At 49.9% G+C, this 22,523-nt stretch overlaps 1 protein-coding gene across 1 annotated transcript in view; it reads right to left on the reverse strand.

Annotated features, from left to right (window-relative positions):
• The window catches only part of UBASH3B (ubiquitin associated and SH3 domain containing B), a 154,658-nt gene that overhangs the window by 31,794 nt on the left and 100,341 nt on the right, over positions 1–22,523 (reverse strand). The window contains exons 2-4 of the mRNA XM_018059637.1: positions 4,977–5,030; positions 4,050–4,236; positions 2,350–2,548 (exon numbers count right to left, since the gene is read on the reverse strand). Of these exons, the coding sequence (XP_017915126.1) occupies positions 2,350–2,548; positions 4,050–4,236; positions 4,977–5,030 (440 nt within the window). The remainder of the gene's footprint in view (positions 1–2,349; positions 2,549–4,049; positions 4,237–4,976; positions 5,031–22,523) is intronic.

The raw sequence follows: 22,523 nt of genomic DNA on the forward strand, positions 1-22,523 counted from the left end.
AATGAATCTCCGTACACCACCAAAGATGAAGGATGACACTTCATCTACTCACTCACTAGTGGAAGCTGGGTCTGCCACACCTCTGAATACCAAGGCACAATTTCTAAAGACCTGTCCATGCTGGGCCAAGGGCTGAGGCAGGGCCAGCCAGTTCTCCGAATCACCACCAGGGGGCAGCACCAGGGCTGAGATGCCAGCCTGGCAGGCCCGTTCTCGGGGAGATGGCTCAGGCACTTGGAGGGAAGCTGGTTCTCCCCCATCCTGGCAGGCAAGCCAGCAAGGGCCCACCATATGCGCTTTATAAATCAGCCGCGTCCTGGCTGAGATCTGGTTTACTCATTTGGGAGGGACTGGGATTTTGTGGCTACAACATCAGACTTGGTTCTTGTGGGAGTTTTAGTGGTTTTGACAATAGCTACTGTGGGATGAAAAAGAGCTGTTTCCCTGGGGTGGAGGGATGGGAACAGGAAATAATCTGCCGATGATGCCATTTGTCTGAAACATTAAGCGTCTGTGAAGCGGGCAGGCTCCACCCAAGTCAGCAGAGATGAGCCCTGGGGGGTGAGGGGTGGGGTAGGGGTCTAAGAAGACCCTGTTCCCAGCCCACAGAGGTGACCTAAGGGCCCGGGTCCTTCTGAGAGTGCAGAGCTCACCGAGTCTGGGCTCTCACCACACTCTTCCTAGAGTCCTGGGCCCTGTTTGGGAGATTTTCTGCTAAAGGACCCTGAGCAAAAGGGCCTGAAGTGAAAGTCAGTCGCTCAGTTGTGTCTGACTCCGTGCAACCCCATGGACTGTAGCCCACCAGGTTCCTCTGTCCATGGAATTCTCCATCCTAGAATACTGAAGTGGGTAGCCATTCCCTTCTCCAGGGGATCTTTCCAACCCAGGGATCAAACCTAGGTCTCCCACATTGCAGGCGGATTCTTTACCAGTTGAGCTACCAGGGAGGCCCAAATGGGCCTGAGCTGGGGATGAAAACAGCAGCTAGGGGCATGGGCAGGTGAGGTGGAGGCCAAGGCCAGGGGTCCAGGGAGCAGATGCTGGGGCTCCGCCAGCTCCCCACTCAACACCCAGGGCGCTGGTGGGCACACGCTCACGGCCTCGGCTCTGGTCGGGGCGCTCTCCCCGCTGCTGCCCCCCAAACACCCTGCTCCTCCCTGCCTGTGCCTGTGCTGCCCCCCTGCAGGGCCCTAGGCCCGTCTGGCGGGTCGACACCTTCCTGGGGTGACTCTCCTCTCCTCTGTGAAGGGGGGCCCTGCTCCACCCCGCAGGGGCACGCTGGCCTCTCTCCTCCTAGCTCTCATTACACGAATAGGGTTTCCCAAGCATGCCTCTGCCAGGAGAAACCACTGCTTCTTCCCTGCTGCATTCTGCACGGAGAAACACACGGCAGGTGCCCAATAAACACCTGCTGACTGTGATTCCATTCTAAGGGGAGCCAGTAGACTCCCCCACCCCTGTCTGTCTGTCCGTCCCATGGCAGGTGAAGCCCTCGTGGAGCTCAGTGAGCTGTCTGCACCTGCAGTCACCCGGGAAAGCTTTGCAAACCTCGGTCTCTTGTCCCCTCTCTGTGCTGCCTGCTGTCCTGCCGTTGAGTCGATACACATCCTGAGCACCCCTCCAAGCAGATACCTTTGACAGCAAACCTCGGTTGCTGGCTTGAACTGAGGCCTTCCATGCAAAGAGCAGGTGGCATCGCGAAGGCGTAATGTTTGGGGCTTGTCTACAGGGCTTCAGCTGGTCGAACGAAAGATGTCATTGGCTCAGTGGATTTATTACTGGATGCTAAGTGGTTCCCCTCTCCTCTCTGGGCCGTGCGACCTCCTGAACAAAGGCCTCAGTCCTCATGGAGGGGACAGGGCAACCCAGATAAAAGCCTGCCTGCGAGGGGGGTTGGGAGGAGGAAAAGAAGGTTCCCTGGGTATTCCCTGGCGGTCCAGTGGTTAGGACTCAGTGCTTTCACTGTTGTGGCCTGGGTTCAATCCCCAGTGGGGAACTAAGATCCCTAAAGCTACGAGGTGCAGCAAAAACAAAAGCAAAAGGTTCCTGAACTGAAGGGAGGAGCCGATGGCGGGGCTGTGAAGGAACACAGTCACAGATCAATAGGGACAGTCACCTGCGTGCCTTCAACATCGGTGTCATCACACCTGCTCTCAAGGAGGTCAGCAGAACTGCAGTTGAATGTTTTTCAAAGGGGCAAGAGGTGTGGGGTCTGCAGGAAACGGCTGTCTTCTTGGTCACATTCTGCCCATTCCTGCGGGACCTCCCGACTCCACCATCACTTTCTGTCCCCTTCCTTCCTGACTTCCCGATTTCCAGGGCTGGCTGGCCTGGCGGCTGGCGGCTCACCAGTTTTGGAGGCAGCTTCTGCTGCGAAGTCGGCAGCAAACTTCTTGAGGACCTCTGCGCTGTCTTCCTTCACGAAGAGGCCGATGAAGTTGGAGGAGGTGTAGAGCTCCAGGGGCAGCGGGGCTGAAAACTTGCATCTCCAGCGGCTGACGGTGGTCTGCAGGGCCTCCCCCAGGGCGTCTACCTTGCTGTCCTCACACTGGCAGGGGAAAAACAAGAGGCTTCTTTCAGAGCCAAGGGGCAGTGTCTGCCACTGCTTAACTTCTGTATCCTCTGCCCAACACTGGGGGCTGAGGAGGCAGCCGTGGAACCATCGCTCCTGTCTGCAAGGAGGGAGAAGACCTGCAGCCTCCCAGTTATCTGGAGACAGATTATCCAGTGGGTAGATCAAACCAGGGCAATGGACCCCCTCCCCCCGCCCTCCCTCCACTCTGTGCTTGGAGCCCCGCCAGAATGCAGTAGGGCTGGTCCAGCAGAAATGGAGCGTGAGGGACACGCCAGGAGAGCATGCAGCTCCCCAAGGTAAGTTGCTGTGTGTTTTCTATTGTTTGGCATCATCTGCGCCTTTTCTCTGCAGCCTAAATGATCCAAAGCTGATGCCACCTCTACCCCACGATACTAGGGGAGAATGAGGCTCCAAGAGTTGTGACATCCTCCTCCTCCTCCACCCCCACCCCCCTGAGCACTGGAAGAAAGAACGAGAGTGTCTAATACTCCACATGCTTTTGAGAAAGATCCTGGGTGACTAAGAGGAAACGATCATCATTTTAATTTTCAGCGTGAATGGTGAAAGACAAGGTGTTAGGAACATATTTTCACCTATAAAAGGGCATGGGGGATGGAGCATATGAAAGAGATTCTGGAAAAACCACCCCAAATATTAGAAAAACATATTGTCTTAAAGTGTGATCATTCTGCCTTATCCTGACTATAGCTGGATACATCTGTTATTTTCCATCTCCGCAGAGAACCAAAGGAGATGAAATGTGATTACATTTACTGGAATGAGAAGGATTTAATTCAGTCACTACCTAAGCTTCATGAGGCTAGAATTATGGGTCAGGTAACAATGTCAGGAGAAAGGTATCTCCTTCCATTTCTAGAAAGACCTCTAATGTGGCAAAACCTGTAGACGGTGTGCAGGAGGCCAAAGTCACTTCCCTGTCTAGAGATTACATTTCTCATCCCCAGCTTTCTAACGCCTGCTCTTGGTCAGAGGGAAGGGAGACGATCGACAAGGGGAAGCCAGGTTAGAGAACCCATTCCCCCGATGGCTGCCACAACAGGGGGTCATGCAGTGGGTCAGGCTTGTCCCCTGGGTCCTGAGGAGCACCTGGTCACCACGATGCTACACCAGACCTGGTGTGCTCCTGGGTCTTGGCAGATATTAGAAAGAGGACAAGGGACTTTCCTGGTGGTCCCGTGGTTAAGGATCTGCACCTCTGTTGCAGGGCCTGCGGGTTCAATCCCTGATGGGATACATAAGATCCTGCATGCTGCACACCCCATCCTCAAAATAAAGAGAGGAGGAGGACGACTGGGGTGAGCGGCCGGCCTCACTGACTCCCCCAGGGCTCACCCCGCTCTGGCGCCGTGACTGTTTCTGCCAACATCCTGCGAGGCTCCCAGTGCTGACTCCAGCCCCTCAGGGCGGGGGGGATGTGGGCATCCTGGGGTGGGGGGCGGGGGCTGTGGCTCACCATGAAGAACTGGCAGAGGGTGATGTGGGGGAAGATGTTGTGCGCCTTGTTCTTGCCGCAGATCTGCTTCGACTGCTGCCAGAAGTCGGAGAGCTTCTGCGCTAAGGGCCCGGTGGGGCGGAGGTAGAGGACGTACTCCCGGGGCAGGGGGTCATCCAGGAAGGGGTCGCCGACGTGGGAGAACAACCTGCCAGAGAGACGGCGGCCAAGCCGGCCTCACTTGAGGACCATGGAAGCCAAGGGGGAACCGAAATCAAGATCCATCCTTTGCAGCCTCTACCCGTCACGCACTGCGAGCGAGAGGGTCTTCGGTTTTGTACTTTAGAAAATCTACCTCCTCAGGTGCACCGTTTGTAACCAACTCTCAGATGCACCAACATCTCTTCTCCTGCCTGTCCTATCGCATTGGCCTCCCACAACTACCCCCCAAAATCCTAAGGCCACCCTCTCCAGGAAGCATTGAGGATCCACTCCAGATCCTTTCCTAGGCCACCAGCACGGGTCCAGCCTGCCTGTCCCTCCAGCTCAGTCTATGCTTAAGCCCACATGCCTCCAAAGACAAGAGAAACTTCGAGGGGGCTGCTTTGTGGGGTCGGCCCTGGGTAGCCCTATCCTGCTGCGAGGTCAGCGGATGTTTGTCAACTGATTTGTCCAGTACCTACAGCATATCTTTAAGTGACTGAGTGGGGAGCAGGGGTGAATATCATGACAGAGACAGCATCTTGGAAATGCTCTGAATTTCTTTCAACAGCTCTGAGGGAAGCACACTCTGGGGCCAGGGCACAGGGGGCAAATGGCTTGTCACGCGGCCTCCTCTCCACATTGGAAGGGTCCATTAGAGACAGGCTGCACATCCCCACTCAACCACACACACACACTTGGGATTAATTACATGCTATTTGCTCAATTTATTTATTTTATACCAACCAGTCACATGCTGCCTGAACGCTTCTTCCTCCCGTGGATGCCAAGGCTTTTTGTCTGGAAGGAGAAATCAGATTTCTATTGTTAGTATTTTTAACCTCCTATCAGCTTTTCCCACTACAGTGACAAAGCTGGGTGTGAAGCAGGCATGATGAAGCCTCTTCAGGGGTGTGGGAGAGACACCTGCTGCAGGGTGTCCCCCCCAGGGGTCACAGCAAAGCGTGTGGACCTTAGAACCTGCGATTAATTTCCATGTCATTAGCATTCGATTCGCATGCAGCCTGACAGCTCATGGCATCTATTTTTAGCCGTTTCCACATTAGACTTTTATTTTTGCTTCCCTAAAGGTTGTCATGTCTTGCTTTTCCCTCCTTCCCTTTCACCCACTCTCTTTCCCTGACCCAGATCCCCTGCAGAGCACTTTCTCATTTGCAGCCTTTTGGCAAAGTGTGTTAGAAAGTGGTGCTGGGGCTGTTAAGACTTGAGGCTAAATGCCCACAAGGACAACTGGTCTGGTTCAATCCGAGGCCTCCTTCCACTTTCCTCCAATCACCACCAGCATTCTCAGACTGGATCCCGAGTCTCCAACGACTTTACAGACATTTTTGTGGACACACAGCACTGGGTAAAGGCTTCCCAGGTGGCTCAGTGGTGAAGAATCTGCCTGCCAGGGAGACGAGGGTTCAATTCCTGGGTCGAGAAGATCCCCTGGAGGAGGAAATGGCAACCCACTCCAGTCTTCTTGCTGGGAGAATCCCATAGACAAAGGAGCCTGACGGGCTACAGTCCAAAAGGATGCAGAGAGTCCAACACACAGCACATGGTAAAGGGGACTGGCCAGAGAAGGGAAGCCCATTGCTGGAGAAACACTCACGAGTTCTGTGTGCAGTGGGGTGGTCTCACAGGGTGGTTCTGGCAGCAGGTCACAGCCTTGTACACAGGCATCCGAGAAGAGCCCTTCTGAAATGTCAGATGGGTCTCCAAAAGCCACAGTTCTGGGTTTGTACCCAGTTTTGCTATTTGTCCATCTATTCGTGCATTCAAGTTTATGACTTTAATATACACATCTTGAATGGCAATGACTTTGCCAGCACTGTGCTGGGTTCTAGGAATACAGTGAAAATCGAGACTTATATGGCCCCTGGCTTCACGGGGTCTTTGCACGGCTAACTACTGAATCACACTGGTGGTCAGTGCAATGAGGGGAGGGCACAGGGAACCCTAAGAGCATGGGTGGAGACACACGACCTGGGCAGGGAGTGGCGGATTGCGTGAGGGCGATGGAGACAGAATTCGCCCAGTGCCGCTCCTCTACAAGCAAGAAGCCTTCAACAGAGCCCCACACGCTGGAGGTGACTAATAATAATTATGCCTGTCCGGTTATACTACCCCAATTCAGGGTCTTTGGGAGAGAAGAGAGAGGGGAGGAGTTTCTAGTTTAAACTGATGCGCTTTCCAAGCATCCTTTTCCCGATTGCCTGCTGAGTCCAACTCCTCCTTTCTTTTCCTGGTCCCTGTACGGAGCAGTGAGAACCGATGACGCTGTGACAATCACAGAGGGTCAGATTGGAAGGGACCTCAGACATCAACTAGGGGCCCAACTGCTTCACTTAACGAGGAGAAATTCAGGTGAAGGAAGTCGAGTCACGTAATCAGGACAGCCAGATTCAATCAGTGAGCGCCGGGTGAAGGGCAGACTCCAGACTGATTCAAGGCCAGCCCCAGTTTCTCTGTTCCATGGTCCAAAGAGAAATGCCTTTTCCCCCACAAAAATCTAAGCACAAATACCAAATGATCAGAATAAAAAATCTGCACAGCTAAGTACAACAACATTCTAGAAGACAAGCCTCCTTACAGTAAGATGAGGTTATGGAGAAGCAAGACAGACTCCTTGGAACCCCTTGGAACAAAGGCTGGTGCAGAGAAACACTGGAAATGTAGGAAACCCCCACTTCCCCACACCTGGATAAGGTGATTAATTGTTGCCAAGATGCCAGCCCTGTTTCCTTTACCACTTCCTAGACAGAGGTCACATGTCTTTTAGAGGTTAGAATCTCCAAGAGATTAAGCTCATCAAAAAAAGCCCATCATTTCAAGAACAACTGGGAAAAGGAAAGCTCACTTGTACAATGTGCTATTTATGTCAAGGATCCATTTTTCCCTAGGTTCTTCCTCCAATGAAATATATCCTATCTGAAGTTTATTTTTCCTTGAGCAGTAGGAATATCCTCTGGAAATGAAAGCTCTCATTAAGTTGTGGTCCCTGCAATTCAAAAGCCAAGTTTTGGGGAGGAATCAGATACAATTGAGAAAGATAACAAAAGGTCTGGGTATTAAGGCTGTGGTGAAAGGCTAAGGAAACCCAAATTCTTCTTTCTGGAGAAGGCTGAGAGGTCTTCAATTTTATGGAAGGTTATCATATCTGATGTACCTTCTCTCATGAGGGTCAGCTAAAGTAAAACGCCTTTTGGCCATATCAGAAGGGACTCAAGTTAGACACCAGGAAGAACTTTTTTGGCAGTAACATGCTTTGAGGACTTCTACCCCTGGGTTGGGAAAGTCCCCTGGAGAAGGGAATGGCAACCCACTCCAGGATTCTTGCCTGGAGAATTCCCATGGCAGAGGAGACTGGCAGGCTACAGTCCATGGGGTTGCAAAGAGTCATACACAACTGAGCAACTAAACACACACATTCACAAACACAACATGCTTTAAAGTGGCTTTTTGGTTTTGTTTTGTTTGGGGAGTTTCTAGAAAGTAGTTACCGATCTGACCCAGGTGTGTGATTCTCTAGGCAGGAGGCCATGGAGGAGGAATAGCATGGCTTCCCCAGGGTCCTGAGCTCTGCTGCTCCATCGCCCACTGCCAGGCTGACAGTGATTTGGGCTGTTTGTTCCCAGAACTCTGCCCACAGAACAGACTGAACACGGCAGTGGCAGAACGTCTCCCCACTCCAGCCCGCTGAAGAAAGCCTGTTGCCATAGAGCTCCCACCTCCATGGCCCACTGGTGGGGCCAGTGCCAAACAGTGGGGCATGGGGGGCGGACCCCAAACACCAGGCTGAGCTCGAACAGCTGCTACCCCCTCAGAGGGACTCAGAAGTTGGCAGCGTGCACTGGGCAGATAAAGGGGGAAATACCCCTTTAAACTCCAAGAACTGCACTCTAGTCACCGGATGACGGCCGCTTGTTATTTAGATGGGACTTTCGTGGTTTAGTATCAGAGAGACACGTGAACCACTGAGGTTTTGCTATTATGTTACATGAGAACACAAATTTGACTTTGGACCCTAGTTCTAACCTTCCCAGTTATGTCTAGGGTTCATTCTTGGCAGAGTGTAGGGGGAAAAAAATGATGCAAACTCTAATGCATGCTAATGATGGGCAAGAAAAGCACAAAGCAGATATAAGCAATGGCTCATCAAAAATATTAGGCAAGCAGCTGTGAGGAAATCAGCCAGATGGGGACAACCCAGCAGCACCATGGACGGCTATGCTTCACATAGCCGGGACGGCCAGGATCCCTGTCTGCCCGCAGCTCTGCTGAGTTTCGGGTCCACAGTAGATCTGGTCCCAGAACCACGGCTCTATCCAGACACCACGGTCACAGTTGTGGCAGGCAGAGCAGCATCCTTCCTTCCTCCCCCAAAGCCACCTGCCCTCCATTCTCTAGATCTCCTTCTCCTCCCAGTAAACTCTTACCAGGAAACCAAATGTAAACCAAGAATAAAACAAAGAGTTTATTGGGTGTCGCTTTCTGATCTGAAGTTTGGTTGGAGCCCTCTCAGAAACCATGGTCTCTGGGGCCCATGGCTGAATTCAGGCCTGATGAGTGGACTCGGCTGGTCCCATACCTGGGCCCAGCAGGATCTCCTCAGCCCCTCTCTCCGAAACACAGCTTCTGAGCCCGACTGTTAATTTCCTGCTTAATTGTCACCCAGGCTGACTTCCCCTGCAGCCGCTCTGGTGCTCTGGGTTCCACCAGTGTCTCTGATGCTCCCAGTAGATCAGGTCCTCCCAGCCGAGCACCAGTCCTGTGCCAGGCACTGTGTTCTCATCAGCAAGTGAAGGAGGAGGAAGGACGATCCTCATCCTCAAAGAGTTCACAGCATCAAGACACACAAGCAGCTTACATGGCGACATGTTAATGGCCGTGATAAAAGAACTGTGCTAGTGCTAGGGTAGCTCGGAATAGGGGGCTGCTGACTCAGGCAGGGGGCTGAGGTTCTCAAACTGTCCACAAAGCTACTCTAGGTCAGCACACCACAGCCAACTCAGAGATGCCACAGGAAATTGTTAACTTTTGAATGCAACAAAGTCCTCCTCATTATCTGTTGAGCATCCCCCATAAGCTACAAGCTCAATGTAGTTCCAGCTTCATTCTTTTGCTTTTCATCTGACATTGGAGCACAGCTGCTGTTTCAGTTTGAGATATGATTCAGCAAAGTGATTGATTTACAAGTATACATGTATCTATTCTTTTTCAAACTCTTTTTCCCATTTAGATTGCTATATAACACTGAGCAGAGTACCCTGTGCTATACAGTAGGTCCTTGCTGGTTACCTGTTTTAAATACAGCAGTGTGTACATGTCAATTCCAAAGTTACAGTTTCAACAGATCACTTTCTTGTATTTCCCCTGGTGTCTTATCTTTGTGAAGCTGGGGTTTTGGCAACTGCTGTAGTAAAAAGCAAATACCCAGTATGGCCTAATGGGGAACCGGAAATAAGTGTGGCAACATCCAACCTATTTCCAAGGTTTGAGCGGTTGTGCAGTGCCCAACAGATATGCATATCCCATTAGTAAGTAGCTGCGGTTCTTTAAGAATGAAATTAAAATATTTTTCTTTCAGTTTTGTGTATTATTTTTTCATATGGCCTTTAAGTCGTTAGGAGCAATTAATCGAGTTGTTTGGGTTTAGCTACTAAATACACAAAACTATTAGGTATTTCTGTTGGTCTAGAGGCTCTATGTAAAAATTAACTCAGACACTCTAGGATGCTATGAACTGAGAAAGCTGCAATCTGTCCAAGAAGAAACAATGCTTGATTTGAATCTTAAACTGAGAGTCAGAGCTAGCTAGAGAAATTCACAGAGAGATGGGTTTCTGAAGCAAAGACCATGTCAAGAGCTACCATATGAAGGTGAGAGATAGCACTGTATGGGTAGGGAAGTTGGAGTTTGGTGATACTAAACCAAAAATGGTAATGCTTGAAGAAGATGAGGATGGAGCTGGAGAGGTTGGAGGGGACAGCTCACAAAAGCCTTCGAGCCATTTTTGAGCCTTGACCTCATGGCTTTATGCAGTGGGGAACAATGAAGGCATGATCAGATATGCATATGAGAGGCAGATTTAAGGGAGACTAAACCAAGTGTTGGAGATGATTTAAAAGGCCTTGACAATCGATCAGAAGAGGGACATTGAGAGACTGAACTATAATGAGGATGGGGATATTAATAGAAAGATGTTTGGATTGTTGATTGAGTGAAGCTTGGAGATGGATTAGCAATTGTAGCTTACAGGCTTATATGGACGGTGGAGACACCCCTAAGTGAGAAAGCAGGGTAGAACAACTTTGGCCTGGGGTGGTGAGTGATGAGTTGTTATTGTCCCCTGGAGAACCTGGGGGTCTCGGCTAACTACAGCTAGACCCAACACCATTAACAGACAGCAGGTCTAGGTATAGCGTGCCGTGTCCCCAAAGCTTTCTCTGTTAGCTTGACTATGATTCCTTGTCTCTCTGTTTGAAAGCCAGACACTTCTTTTTGGCTACCTACTGAATTCCTATTTCCTGTCTAAGGAATACCTTCAGTTCCCAACTTGTTCAGGACTGCCGTCAGTAAATACTAATGCCATCCTCGGCTCAGGCAGATAGGTTATCAGCCCCAGGTTCTTCAGGTTGACTCATCTCTCACTCTCGGAGGAGAGCTAATCTTCTATTTTATTGCACTTGACAACTCTCAAATATCTGACACCTGCAGTGAGAAACAACAGGCAGCATACACACAATGGAAACGGCAATAACATTCCCTCGAAATAGTAAGACTTTGATTCAATTGAGTAGAAAACGAGTTTGCTGAGCTTTCCAGTTACTTGAGGTTGTGCAGCCCGTGGCTTTGGTTTGCTGGTAGGTGTGTGCTCATGGTCTCAGCATCCCATAAGCTCTGTGCAGTGGTTCCCTGTGACCTACTCATTTGTGAAGAAAAGAGACAAGAGGTCAAGTGTATAATCCTCCAAGTGGATAAGGCTCCCTGGGCAACCAAAGTTGAATTATATCTTTCTCTTGTGTAGCTAAGACAATCTCAACTTAGAAACATTTATAGCGAATACAGGATTTTTTTAAAATGCTCTCTACTTCCAAGATACCAGTTGTTAAATTTTCCACATCCAATACTGTGAATTCAATTAAAAGATGACCTACTTAATCAGATATCTCATTCTTTTCCCTGGATCTGCACCAGACCGGGGCAAACTTGGAATCCAACTTCTATTTTTCTTGGTTGGAGAGTCTAGTCATATAAAGAAGCCACTGGTGCCACTAAGCAAAACTGAGGAATTTTCAAAGGGTGTCTGTATTTGAAAAACAGACGTTGTCTTGTAATGTGGTTTTAGATAGAGATAGAGACTTTTATTGTGCTCCATGAAGAGTCACCCGCTCAGTGCCAGCTCCTTCATGGATGATTTGCGGCAGCTTGAGCCTGCCTGAAGCTGACGGCTATCCTGAGAACAAAGGGCAAGCGGGTAATTCTGCATCTCTGTTTCTCGTAGGAGAAAAATAAGGACAAGGATGTCAGTGGCAGAAGGCCTTCCATGTACCAGGCACTCAGATGTTAAGCCTTGTGACAAATGGTGAAGTCGGTACTGTGAGGAGCCTCTCTGGACCTGGGTGGTTCTTCCCTGACAGGTCAGCTGTCCAGCCATCTCTGTGGCTGTCCCAACCCAAAGGTTGGTTCTGGAGACAGGGACCAAAGTCTGCATGAATCAAAGCGGTATACTGAGGAGTCAAAGCATGAGACAGAATCCCAGCAAGCAGCCTCCAACTCCATCCTCTGTGGAAACTCGGGGAAAAGTGGATCCTGCAGATCCGGGATGCCTTCCAGGTTGGAATGGGACTTCTCGGCAAGAGGAAGTATCCCCCGTGAGCAGCGCCCCCTATCAGGACCAGCAGGGTATGAAGATGGGGTGGAGGAACACAAAATACAGAGCAGACAAGGGTCCAGGCTGCTCTATGGCCAGTGATGGAGAGGATTTGAGAGCAACAAAGTAACCCCCTTACATCCTGTAGCCTCCACACCCATTACTGCCTATTAATCGAGACTTTGGTTTCTGACATGGTTACCTTCTCTGCTGTGCTGTGCTAAGTCACTTCAGTTGTGTCCGACTCTGTGTGACCCTACGGACTCAGCCTGCCAGGCTCCTCTGTCCATGGACTCTCCAGGCAAGAATACTGGAATGGGCTGCCATGCCCTCCTCCAGGGGATCTTCCCAACCCAGGGATCAAACCCACGTCTCTTACATCTCCTGCACTGGTGGCAGGTTCTTTACCACTAGCACCACTTGGGAAGCCCACTCTCACGGCTACCAGTGGCCAGTAAGATCCATACAGACTTAAACCCACTTTTATTTGATCAAAAGTCAAACAAATATGAGGGACCATATTTAGCTTAGTGGAGCAGCTTTGTGGAGCAGCTAAGAGTCACACAAGCCAAGAAGGGGGAAGAGGTGGCATTTTAGTAAAAAGTCAAATAAAAATCAAGGACTGGCCAAGTACTGTTGCCCTAGTGGGTCCCTGCAGGATCTAGAACATAGGTGCTGGTTTTCAGCTGCCCTGGAGCTTTAGTTTCTTTCATCTCCAAAGGGGAGATGATGAACACACACACAGGGAGGCTGAGGAAGAGAGATGGGACCTTTAGAAAAGTGTTTTGAGGTCCTCAGAAGCAACAAAAAATGATACACAGTGATTCTGTAGCTGCAAAGCATCTTAGGACCATCCTGTCCATTCCTTCAAGGGATCTTTCCTGTCTGTCCTTACAGACCTTAAGAAAAGGGGACAACGGTGTTTCTTTTTCACTCAATCATCTTTGTGCTCGGAAAGTTCTTCCAGTTGTGCCCAAACTCAGGCCACATTTTCTGTACCTAGGAGACCTAGTCACTCTATCCTATATAACAAAACCATGGATTCTGTCACTTTTACACAAGGGAGTCTGGCTAGTTTTTGTCATCACAGCCAGTAAGATAGGCTTGCAAAGACCTGGGCAGTTCAGTCTAACAAGTGCATCTCTGGCCCCCTCCCTGTGAAGCTGAAGGAGGGCAGTGAGAGGCCTGTCAATACACATAAACCCTAATGGGCCAACCCATTTCCTTCAGAGGAAATGAACCTAATGGAGAAAGATATATTGATCATAAAGACCCAATTTCACGATCAGTCTCCTGGTGGTGAACCCTTTCAGTTGGCCAGGGCCTAATGGCCTGTCTGAGAGCGGTGCATCTAACAATCAATGGGACAGCACGCCTGCTGGGGGGCCAGGGATGCTACCACCAAGAGGCCGGCCAATGGGAGGAAAAACCTGTGGGCTTTTATAGAGAGCTAATCGGAGAAGGAGAAAAAAAACTGCTGAGCTCTTTGGGGCTTTAAGAAGGCCTTCCAATGGAAGAACTTCAACCTGCGGTGATGCCCTTCTGTCTCTCCAGCAACAAGGCTCTACTTCCCAGCCCATCAAGAGTCTATTAGGCAGCTCTCCTCAGGGGGCGGTTAGCAGGGGAAATGCAGCTCGGGTCCCCTGATGTTTTATGTGGTGGGGCCCAGCAGCCCGCCTGGAGAGGCCTTATTTTGTTATTGCTAAGAAGGGGCAGGGGCTCTGGCCTCTGCTGTAGGGAGGCAGCCGTTTGTAATTGGGAAACCAGCCATTAGACCATGGGTGGTGACATAAGAAAATACACTTCTCTTTGCCTCTAAGTCTCCCTGGGATCTAGACAAAGACCGTTCCTCCCCTTGAGATCGATGCGTTTTTGCATGGAAGCAAGGAGGGAATGTCTGCCATGTAAAAAGGGGCACATTCTCAGGAGCCCACCTCTTACTAATTGTGGGACTGTGGAAGAGTTAATCATCAGAAGTTTCATTTTCCTAGTCTCTTCAACGGGGCTAACAATACCTACCATGCGATATAACGATGATTAATATCAATATCAGACCATTTGAAGAGCTCGGCACAGCCGTCTGGCATATATTCGGTGCTTAAAAATAACATCTGCACAGACGCCTATGCATATTATCTAACAATCTTTGCTATTTGCCCAGAATAAATGTCTGTGAGTTCCATGCTAATAGGAATATTTCAAGACTGGGCAATGGAAGACCCAGATACCCTCTCTGGCTAAAAACAACCTACAACCATTTTTGAAGATCGTGAGCAGCATATGAGATTAGAGAGAGGAGAGAAATCTTCCCAGAGAAGGCAGTAACACAGGAAAAGGTGCGGAAGGAAAACCAGCCAGTGATATGTGGCTGTTACAGAGAAAGTCCACAGGGGACCTCTCACTAAGGGGGACACAGCCCAGATTGCTGGGAGGCAGGCAGGAAAGCTCAGCCTCCATCAGAAAGGGGGCTGGGAGCCACTGAGAGGCCCCAAGCAGGGGGGGATAGAGTTTCCTCTCACGGAAGGAATCCAAGGGAAGGAGGGACAGCCAGCCCCAGTGTGGGTGTCTGCGGTCATCAGGCACTGGGGAGAGACCTGTCAGGGTTCCCTTCCTCCTCTGAGATCCTGTTACTGGCTCTCCCTGTGGGGCCTGTGTTCCCCAGGCCAAGGGGGAATACGAGCTGAACCACACCCCAAAGGAACAGGACACAAGTATGGAAAGTTCAATCCTCTGTGCGTGCCGAACTACTATTATTCCCTGAGAAACAAGACCAGACGCCACCTCTGTTCAGGCCAAGGACACACAGCAAGCTGGGGACCCAGGGATTCCGGAATCAGGTGAAAGGAAATCACCAACGTTAGAGTCACATGTGGCCCAGTCCCCTGCCTGGAACAAGTTCTCGATAAAAATGGCCAAGATTTATCTTTTGATGACAATCTCCTCTGTCCTCTCTGGGACTTAATCATTTTTGCATGCTTTCAGACACTTTTCCTCCTCTAAGAGAGACAGGAGGAAGGGAAGCGAGTTGGTGCTCTAACAAGTTGCTGAGTTCAGTTTTCACATTAAGGCACTGGTCTCTGAATCTGTCAGTCCAGAAGATTCTGTTTCTAGGTTACAGGTTCTAGAGAAAACCATGGAGATCAGGCACCCCTGGGAGGGGGTGGGGAGGTGGAGTGTTTGTTGTGAAGAGTCTCTGTCTCCCTGCATAAAAGAGGGTACAGTGGAGGGTCAGGGTGGCAGTTAATAAAGAGCCACAGGGAGCCCCCAGACGCCTTTCAGGCTGGAGGCCCAATGCGAAAGTGCTCCGAGGTGGACAGGGAAGCTCCTGCAGGAAGACACAGGAGAAAGGACTGCCTCTGGGGAGGCGGGACTTGCGGGGGCTGGAGAAGGACAGGGCTCACCGATAAACAGGATGGCAGTGCCGAGGCTTTGCTCCAGATTTCTATACAATCACTCTTGGACCCTCCTAACTGCCCTGAGAGGTAGACAGAGCATCCGTGTTACTTTCATTTCACTGATGAGAAGACGACACCAGAGAGGTCAAAATTCTTATTCAGCTGACACAGCAGCATGACTGTGGCTTTAGCTTGCTTTTTTTAAAATTTTTATATTGGAGTATAGCTGATTAACAATGTTGTGATAGCTTCAGGCGCACAGCAGAGTAACTCAGCCATACATATACATGTATCCATTCTCCCCCAAACTCCCTTCCCCTCCAGGCTCCCACATGACACTGAGCAGAGTTTCATGTGCTACACAGTAGGACCTTATTTAACCAGCTTTCTCATGAGCTCTGAGGTACAACTGAGTCTATGAGGTTAATTGTGGCCACAACGACTGGCAAGAGGGGATTATCACATACGGAGGGAGCTGCCCCACCTCCACCGCCACCGAAAAGGATCTGGGAGAAACAGACGAACAGGAGGAGTCACTCCAGTTGCAGAGCCTGCTTTGTTTCCTCCTCCCATTTCCACCTCCCTTCCTCTCCAAGTCACTAGCATCAGCTAAAAATACTTAAACACGGATGGCTTTTAGTCCCTCTGAAACAGTTTCAGCCCAAAGCTTCACAAGAGGCTTTGACTCACAGTGTGTGGGGGTCAGAGAAAAGTACAGACCAAACAGAGCCGCTGCTGCTTCACACCGTCGCAGCGCGCCTCTTCACACAGCCAAGATGGAGGGAGTGTTTACTAGGAGCCAGGCATTGTACCGACGTTTTAAATAGAAATGATCTCATTCAATTCCCTCACCGAGCAGGTGGGAAAAGTGAGGCTTAGAGAGACTGGATAACAGAATGAAGCCAGGAAGAGAGGTATGGCATTCAAGCATGTGCTCAGGAGCACACACGTCCACGGAGAAGACAGACATCAGGACCAGTGCAGCCACCCTGCTTCTGGATCATGACGAGGTGAAGGGCAGTGATGATCTTCCATGGAAACTTGCTACAAAACACAACGGTGCTGACTTCTCACAACTTGTGACGGTTTGTTTGTCTGTTCATTCACTCAGTTAAACATTCCATCACCAACACGTATCACAGCCAGCTCTGTTGCTGGGCACTGTGCTCAGGGTGGTGAATATCATGATAGGAAACCATGGCCACTGCCCTTCAGGGAAGTCACCCTATGGCCAATTCAACAAGCAGGTATCAGAAAGAGGAGGAAGCCAACATTAATGGGGCTCCTGATATATGCCATGCATTTGCAGGTATCAGCTTGAATGATTCTTAAACCAACTTGATGGAGTGGATATTACTGCCTCCATCTTATACACAAAGAAACCGTGGTGTAGTAAGATTAGGAGCGTGGCTGAAGGCACACATGTCAGTGATAGTTTTGGCATTAAAACAGGTCTTGTTTTCAAACCCATGTTCTTCTGGAGCACCCTACTTCCCTGCCCCACTCCCATTCTCTCCCTCCACTCAATGACGGGAAGTCAGTTACCATGTGGATAAACAAAAATAAGCCTTGGACTTGAAGAATTAAGTTGAGGGTCTTCTACCAGGAGGATGCGTTATTATCATGGGATGCTTGAGAAGACCTGTGAAGGGGGATGTAAGGCAGACACACCACTGAGTCTTTTGTGTGTGAGCCAAAGTCTACTAGACCCAATCCCATTCTGCTGCCCACTTATTTGAAGAGGTATTTGTGGCTGCAGAGGGTGAAGAGAAACGGAACCCTCCTACACTGTTGGTGGGAATATAAATTGGTGCAACCACCGCAGAGAACAGGAGGAGACTCCTCAGAAAACTAAAGGTATGATCCAGAAACCCCATTCCTGGCCATGTATCCAGACTAAACTATAATTTAAAAAGATACATGCACCCCAACGTTCACTGCAGCACTATTTACAACAGCCAAGACATGGAAGCCACCTAAATGTCTATTGACAGAAGAATGGATAAAGATGGCGTAGTACATGTATATACAATGGAACACTACGTGGCCACAAAAAGAGAATGCAATAATGCCATTTGCAACATGAATGGACCTAGAGAGGAACATACCAGCTGAAGCCAAGAGAAAGACAAATGGCACAGGGCATCATTACATGCGGAATCTAACATACGACACAATGGACTTAGCTATGGAGCAGAATCATGCACGTGCAGAACAAGCTGGGGCTGCCAAGGGGGAAGGGGAGCGGAAAGGGGTGAGGGACGGATGCAGTGGAAGACTGGGGTTAGCAGATGTAAGCTTTTACATATAGAATGGATAATCAACAAGGTCCTACTGTATAGCACAGATAACTATACTCAATATTCTATGATAAACCATAACGGAAAAGAAGGTAAAAAAAATTCACTGCAAATATATGTATAACTGAATCACTTTGCTATATAGCACTCAACACGGTAAATCAACTGTACTTCAATAAAAAAAGAATAGGCGACTTTAAAAAGAAACACATTGAAGCTGTATTACGGTGATGGATTGTTTTTCTAGTAGTTTTTCTTTATTGTATTGTTACATTGTTGGTTTAATTTGAAAAGTTAAAGTGCAGAAAATGAGAAATTCAAATAAAATCAATTTTCTCAAAAAAAAAAAAAAAAAAAAAGGAGTAATCTACACTAAAAAAGAAAAGAAGTCACTTAGTCGTGTCTGACTCTTTGTGACCCCATGGACTGTAGCCCACCAGGCTCCTCCATCCATAGAATTGTCCAGGCAAGAGTACTGGAGTGGGTTGCCATTTCCTTCTCCAGGGGATCTTCCTGACCCAGGAATCAAACCCGGGTTTCCTGCACTGCAGGCAGATACTTTACCATCTGAGCCACCAGAAGAGGCTATTTGTGGAGCTCAAAATCCAGGCTGGCAAAAGAACTGGACGATCTTGGAGTCCACTGTGTGGGCAACCACCAGTGCACTTGTACCCACGGTAGGAAGAGGCAGAAAGAAGGTATTCAGAGCTAAGGGGGCTGGTTTAGGCACCTGCTGCCATTCAGGGCTCAATATAAAGCATGCCCATTCTATTATTCCAGACTGTCACCTCCAAGAACACGTACAAACTCCTTACCGTGCACCCTGCACCTTCCATGGCCTCAGCCCTGTCTGATCTTCAGCCTTACCCTGGCATGCTGTTCCCTGGATCCTGTCTCATGTTCCAGACTTGCCTCCTGTGTGGCCCTCTTCCTGCAAGGTCAGCCCTCCCCTCAGCCACCTGGCTGCTTCCTACCTGTGCTTTAACACTGCCCATGTTTTGTCTCCTCTGGAAGCTGTCCCTGACTGGCCTGGACCCCCAGAACACCCTGGTTGTGGTTGTATCCCAGCACCCCCTGCATTACATGTAAATGATCTATCTTGTGCAACAGACTGTGAGCTACATGAAGCTGAGACCATAGTCCTAACCGATGATATCATATTCGGCACAGTTCAGTTCAGTCGCTCAGTTGCGTCTGACTCTTTAGGTGCTAAATAAATTTTTTTAAAAAGTGAACTTCATGAAGACGTTAAGGGTCTAGACATCCAGGGCGGCAGACAGAATCTATGGTGATGCTTTAGTAATCTGTCTTCCGGCATTCACTGCAGTGAATAATCCTCTCCTACAGAGTGTAGGTGAGACCTAACATACGGGTCTGTCCAATTCTATTGCTTCCGTCCAGCAGAATACGGTAAAGGTGATAGATGTTACTGCTGTGATCCACTGTGATACACATGTAAGACTCTAAATGACTCACTGCCCTTCTGGCCTTGAAGCAGCAGCATGTTGTAAACTGCTATGGGGAGAGTCATGTGGCAGGGAAATGCGGGTGGCCTCTAAGACCAGAAAGTGGCTTTTAGCCAACATCCAGCAAAAAGCTGAGGCTCTCAGTCCTACGACCAAAAGGAAATGAATTCTGCCAGCAACCTGAATGAGGCTGGAGGTGGGTCCTAGTTGAGCTGCCAGATAACAACACAGTCTGGTCAGCAGCTTAATTGCAACCAGACTCTGAGCAAAGAACCCAGTTAGGCCTGGACTCCTGGGCCACAGAAACTGGGAGATTAAAAAAGGTGTGTGTTTTAAGTCACAAAGTTTCTAGTGTGGCCTGATAGAAAAGAAATGGATGTCCAAGGAAAACAGGCAGGAAAGTAACATCAAGTGAGCACTGGCCTGTAGAGGCTGGTGAGACCAACCTCAGCATTAAAGGTGGCACCTCTGTATTTAACTGAGGAGACGGGACACCTCAATTCCATGACCAACTGAAACTGGCCGATCTCATTCTTTCATCACACATACATCCCATTTCTTTCCTGCCATCATTCATACCTGACTGAGGCTGTCACAAGGCCAAGGGTCACAAGTTGGTACTTAACAGAGGAGCAGAATGGAGAGGCCAAGACACCGACTTGGAGTCAGAGCGGGGCGGGATCTGCAGCTGGCTCCTCTCAAGATGCGGCGCTCCAGGTAAATGACCTAACTTCCCTGAGCTCAGTCCCCTGAGGAACCAAGGCTGATTTCAGGGCTCTGCTGCCATTGTATGAAATGGCAAGAAGTGACAAGTTCAAGGTCTATGTTCTGTGGCCACTGGTTCCCTCCCCACCCGCACGGCCCTCCCCCACGTTCCCCAGCTCTAATGTTAAGGCCGCTTCAGGATTCTCCTGGACTGAACGGCTCTTGGCTGAAGCCTGAGAGGTTGACGCTGCAGCTGAAATCCCAGAAAATTCTACCCTGCCTGCTCCAACGCTAAGAGGCTGCTGAGTGATCAAGCCAATTTCCTGAAATGACTTACTGCTTCCCCTTTCAGGGGCACTTTCTGTACATAAGTGGGCCTTTACCAAACACGCTGGGAAGTAACAGCAGTCTCAACTCCCACCCCCTGGACCATTGCCCCTCTGCCCCCAGAGCTCAGGAAACCAGGCGAGGCCCCCTTGGACAGGAAGAAAGCCTGCTGCCACCCTGGGGACCCTGAGGAAGCTTCACTCAACGGAGGGGCTGGTTGGTTTGTTTTTAAATAAATGAGGTGTTTTCCCATGAGGCTTCTGAAAGCTTTGAGTCCTTCCACCTCCAAAACCCTCCTCCCTTAATATCTGTGAAGGGAAGGAGACAGGGACCGGCTGCTGCCGCTGCTAAGTCACTTCAGTCGTGTCCGACTCTGTGCAGCCCCACAGACGGCAGCCCACCAGACTCCCCCGTCCCTGGGATTCTCTAAGCAAGAACACTGGAATGGGTTGCCACTGCCTTCTCCAATGCATAAAAGTGAAAAGTGAAAGTGAAGTCGCTCAGTCGTGTTTGACTCTTTGTGACCCCATGGACTGCAGCCCACAAGGCTCCCCCGTTCCTGGGATTCTCCAGGCAAGAACACTGGAGTGGGTTGCCACTGCCTTCTCCAAAACAGGGAGCAGAGGGCAACAATTCACTTTATGTTTTTGCATAGAGAAACACAGCCCACTTGTCTAGTATCTCACAGCCCAGAATATCTAGACTTATCAGATGTCTACTAATATCCAGGACTGTGTTGGGTGCTCCTGAGCATGTGTGTGTGTGTTTGTCTGTCCATTCAAAATTTGAGATTCTGCTAACAGTGTGTGTACTAAGATACGATATTTAGGATGCTGAGGTGGTAAAGAATCTGCCTGTTTGATCCTGGGGTCGGGAAGATCCCCTGGAGGAGGAAATGGCAAAGCACTCCAGTATTTTTGCCTGGAGAATCCCATGGGCAGAGGAGCCTGGTGGACTACAGTCCATGGGGTCTCAAAGAGTCAGACACAACTGAGCAACTAACATACAACACAACACAAGAATTTCAGGCTTTCGAGCTCAATCCTCCTGTGTTACAGGTGAGGAACTAAGACCCGCGGAGGCAGACAAAAGGCACAGTTCAGGCTCAAATTGTGCTCCTGGCACACTGCTGGGCGGCGCCGCTGCCTCTTCTGTTTAGATCCTGCTGCTCGGGTTCCTTCTCATCTGACACCATTTCTTGAGCCCCTGGGCAGCTGCTAGTGTGCTGAGGGACCTTGGGACCCACTTCACAGGGAGCAGCGCCGAGAGGCGACCCTTCGGTTTGCCTCGGGTCCCCCAGCACAGTCTAGGCAGCGCAGCCCTCCCTCCCCTGGTCCGGCTTCCTTCTTTGATCGCCCCCCTCCACTGCTCCCCCTGCACCCCCGCCCTACTACGGCCCTCCACACCAGGGCACTACAGCCTTCCTGCGAAGGGAGCGGAGTCAGCAGAGAGCCCACCTGCTCCCCTTCCCTGGGATGCGCAAACTAGACCCTGGGGATGCATGGCTGCTTCGGGAGGAGGCAGCGGAAGGAGGAAGTGTCAGGAAGCCACCGCACTGAATCCTCAGGGCAGGTCTTTGAGGAAACTGAGGCTTAGAGAGGGAGGCAGGGTTACTACTCAGGTTTACGAATATGGGAGCTTAAGAATCCAGCCCAGTCCCTGGCTCCAGTGAGCAAGACACAGCGCTACATTTCCAAGGCACCAAGAGAGCCTGACTCAGCGCTAGGTGGCTCTATGTGACCAGCAAGGCCAAAAGCGCTGAAGAACTTTTCACACCATTTATTTTTATTGCCACCTTCCACTGTCAGCCCTGACCGCAGTGGGCCCTGATTCCTCTCGGGCCACCGCAAGCTTGTCTATGCTGAAATGTGGGGCTTGATTCCTTCCGGCCTCATTAACTGACCCTCTTCCTTAACCAGCAACACCCATGTCCTGTTCAGCACCAGCATGGTACCAGGGCCTGGGGCGCCGCAGTGTTTGAATACAAGCAATTTCTGAAATTAGCTCTGAACCCCAGGAAACACAACAATCAAATTAACCAGTGAGTAAGGAAACCAAAGTAGATTATAATTAATTACCTATATTTGGATCGGGTTTGTCTTTAGGAACGAGATTTACAAAACTGCTTTCTGCTCTGTTCTCTTTTTCTACATATAAATCTAGTCTTAGAATGGTAGGACCCTGAGCATCAGCTGACAAAGGCTAAGTCCTCAGCTCAG

Source organism: Capra hircus, chromosome 15 (genome assembly GCF_001704415.2).
Source record: "Capra hircus breed San Clemente chromosome 15, ASM170441v1, whole genome shotgun sequence".
In the NCBI taxonomy this organism is placed as follows: domain Eukaryota; kingdom Metazoa; phylum Chordata; class Mammalia; order Artiodactyla; family Bovidae; genus Capra; species Capra hircus.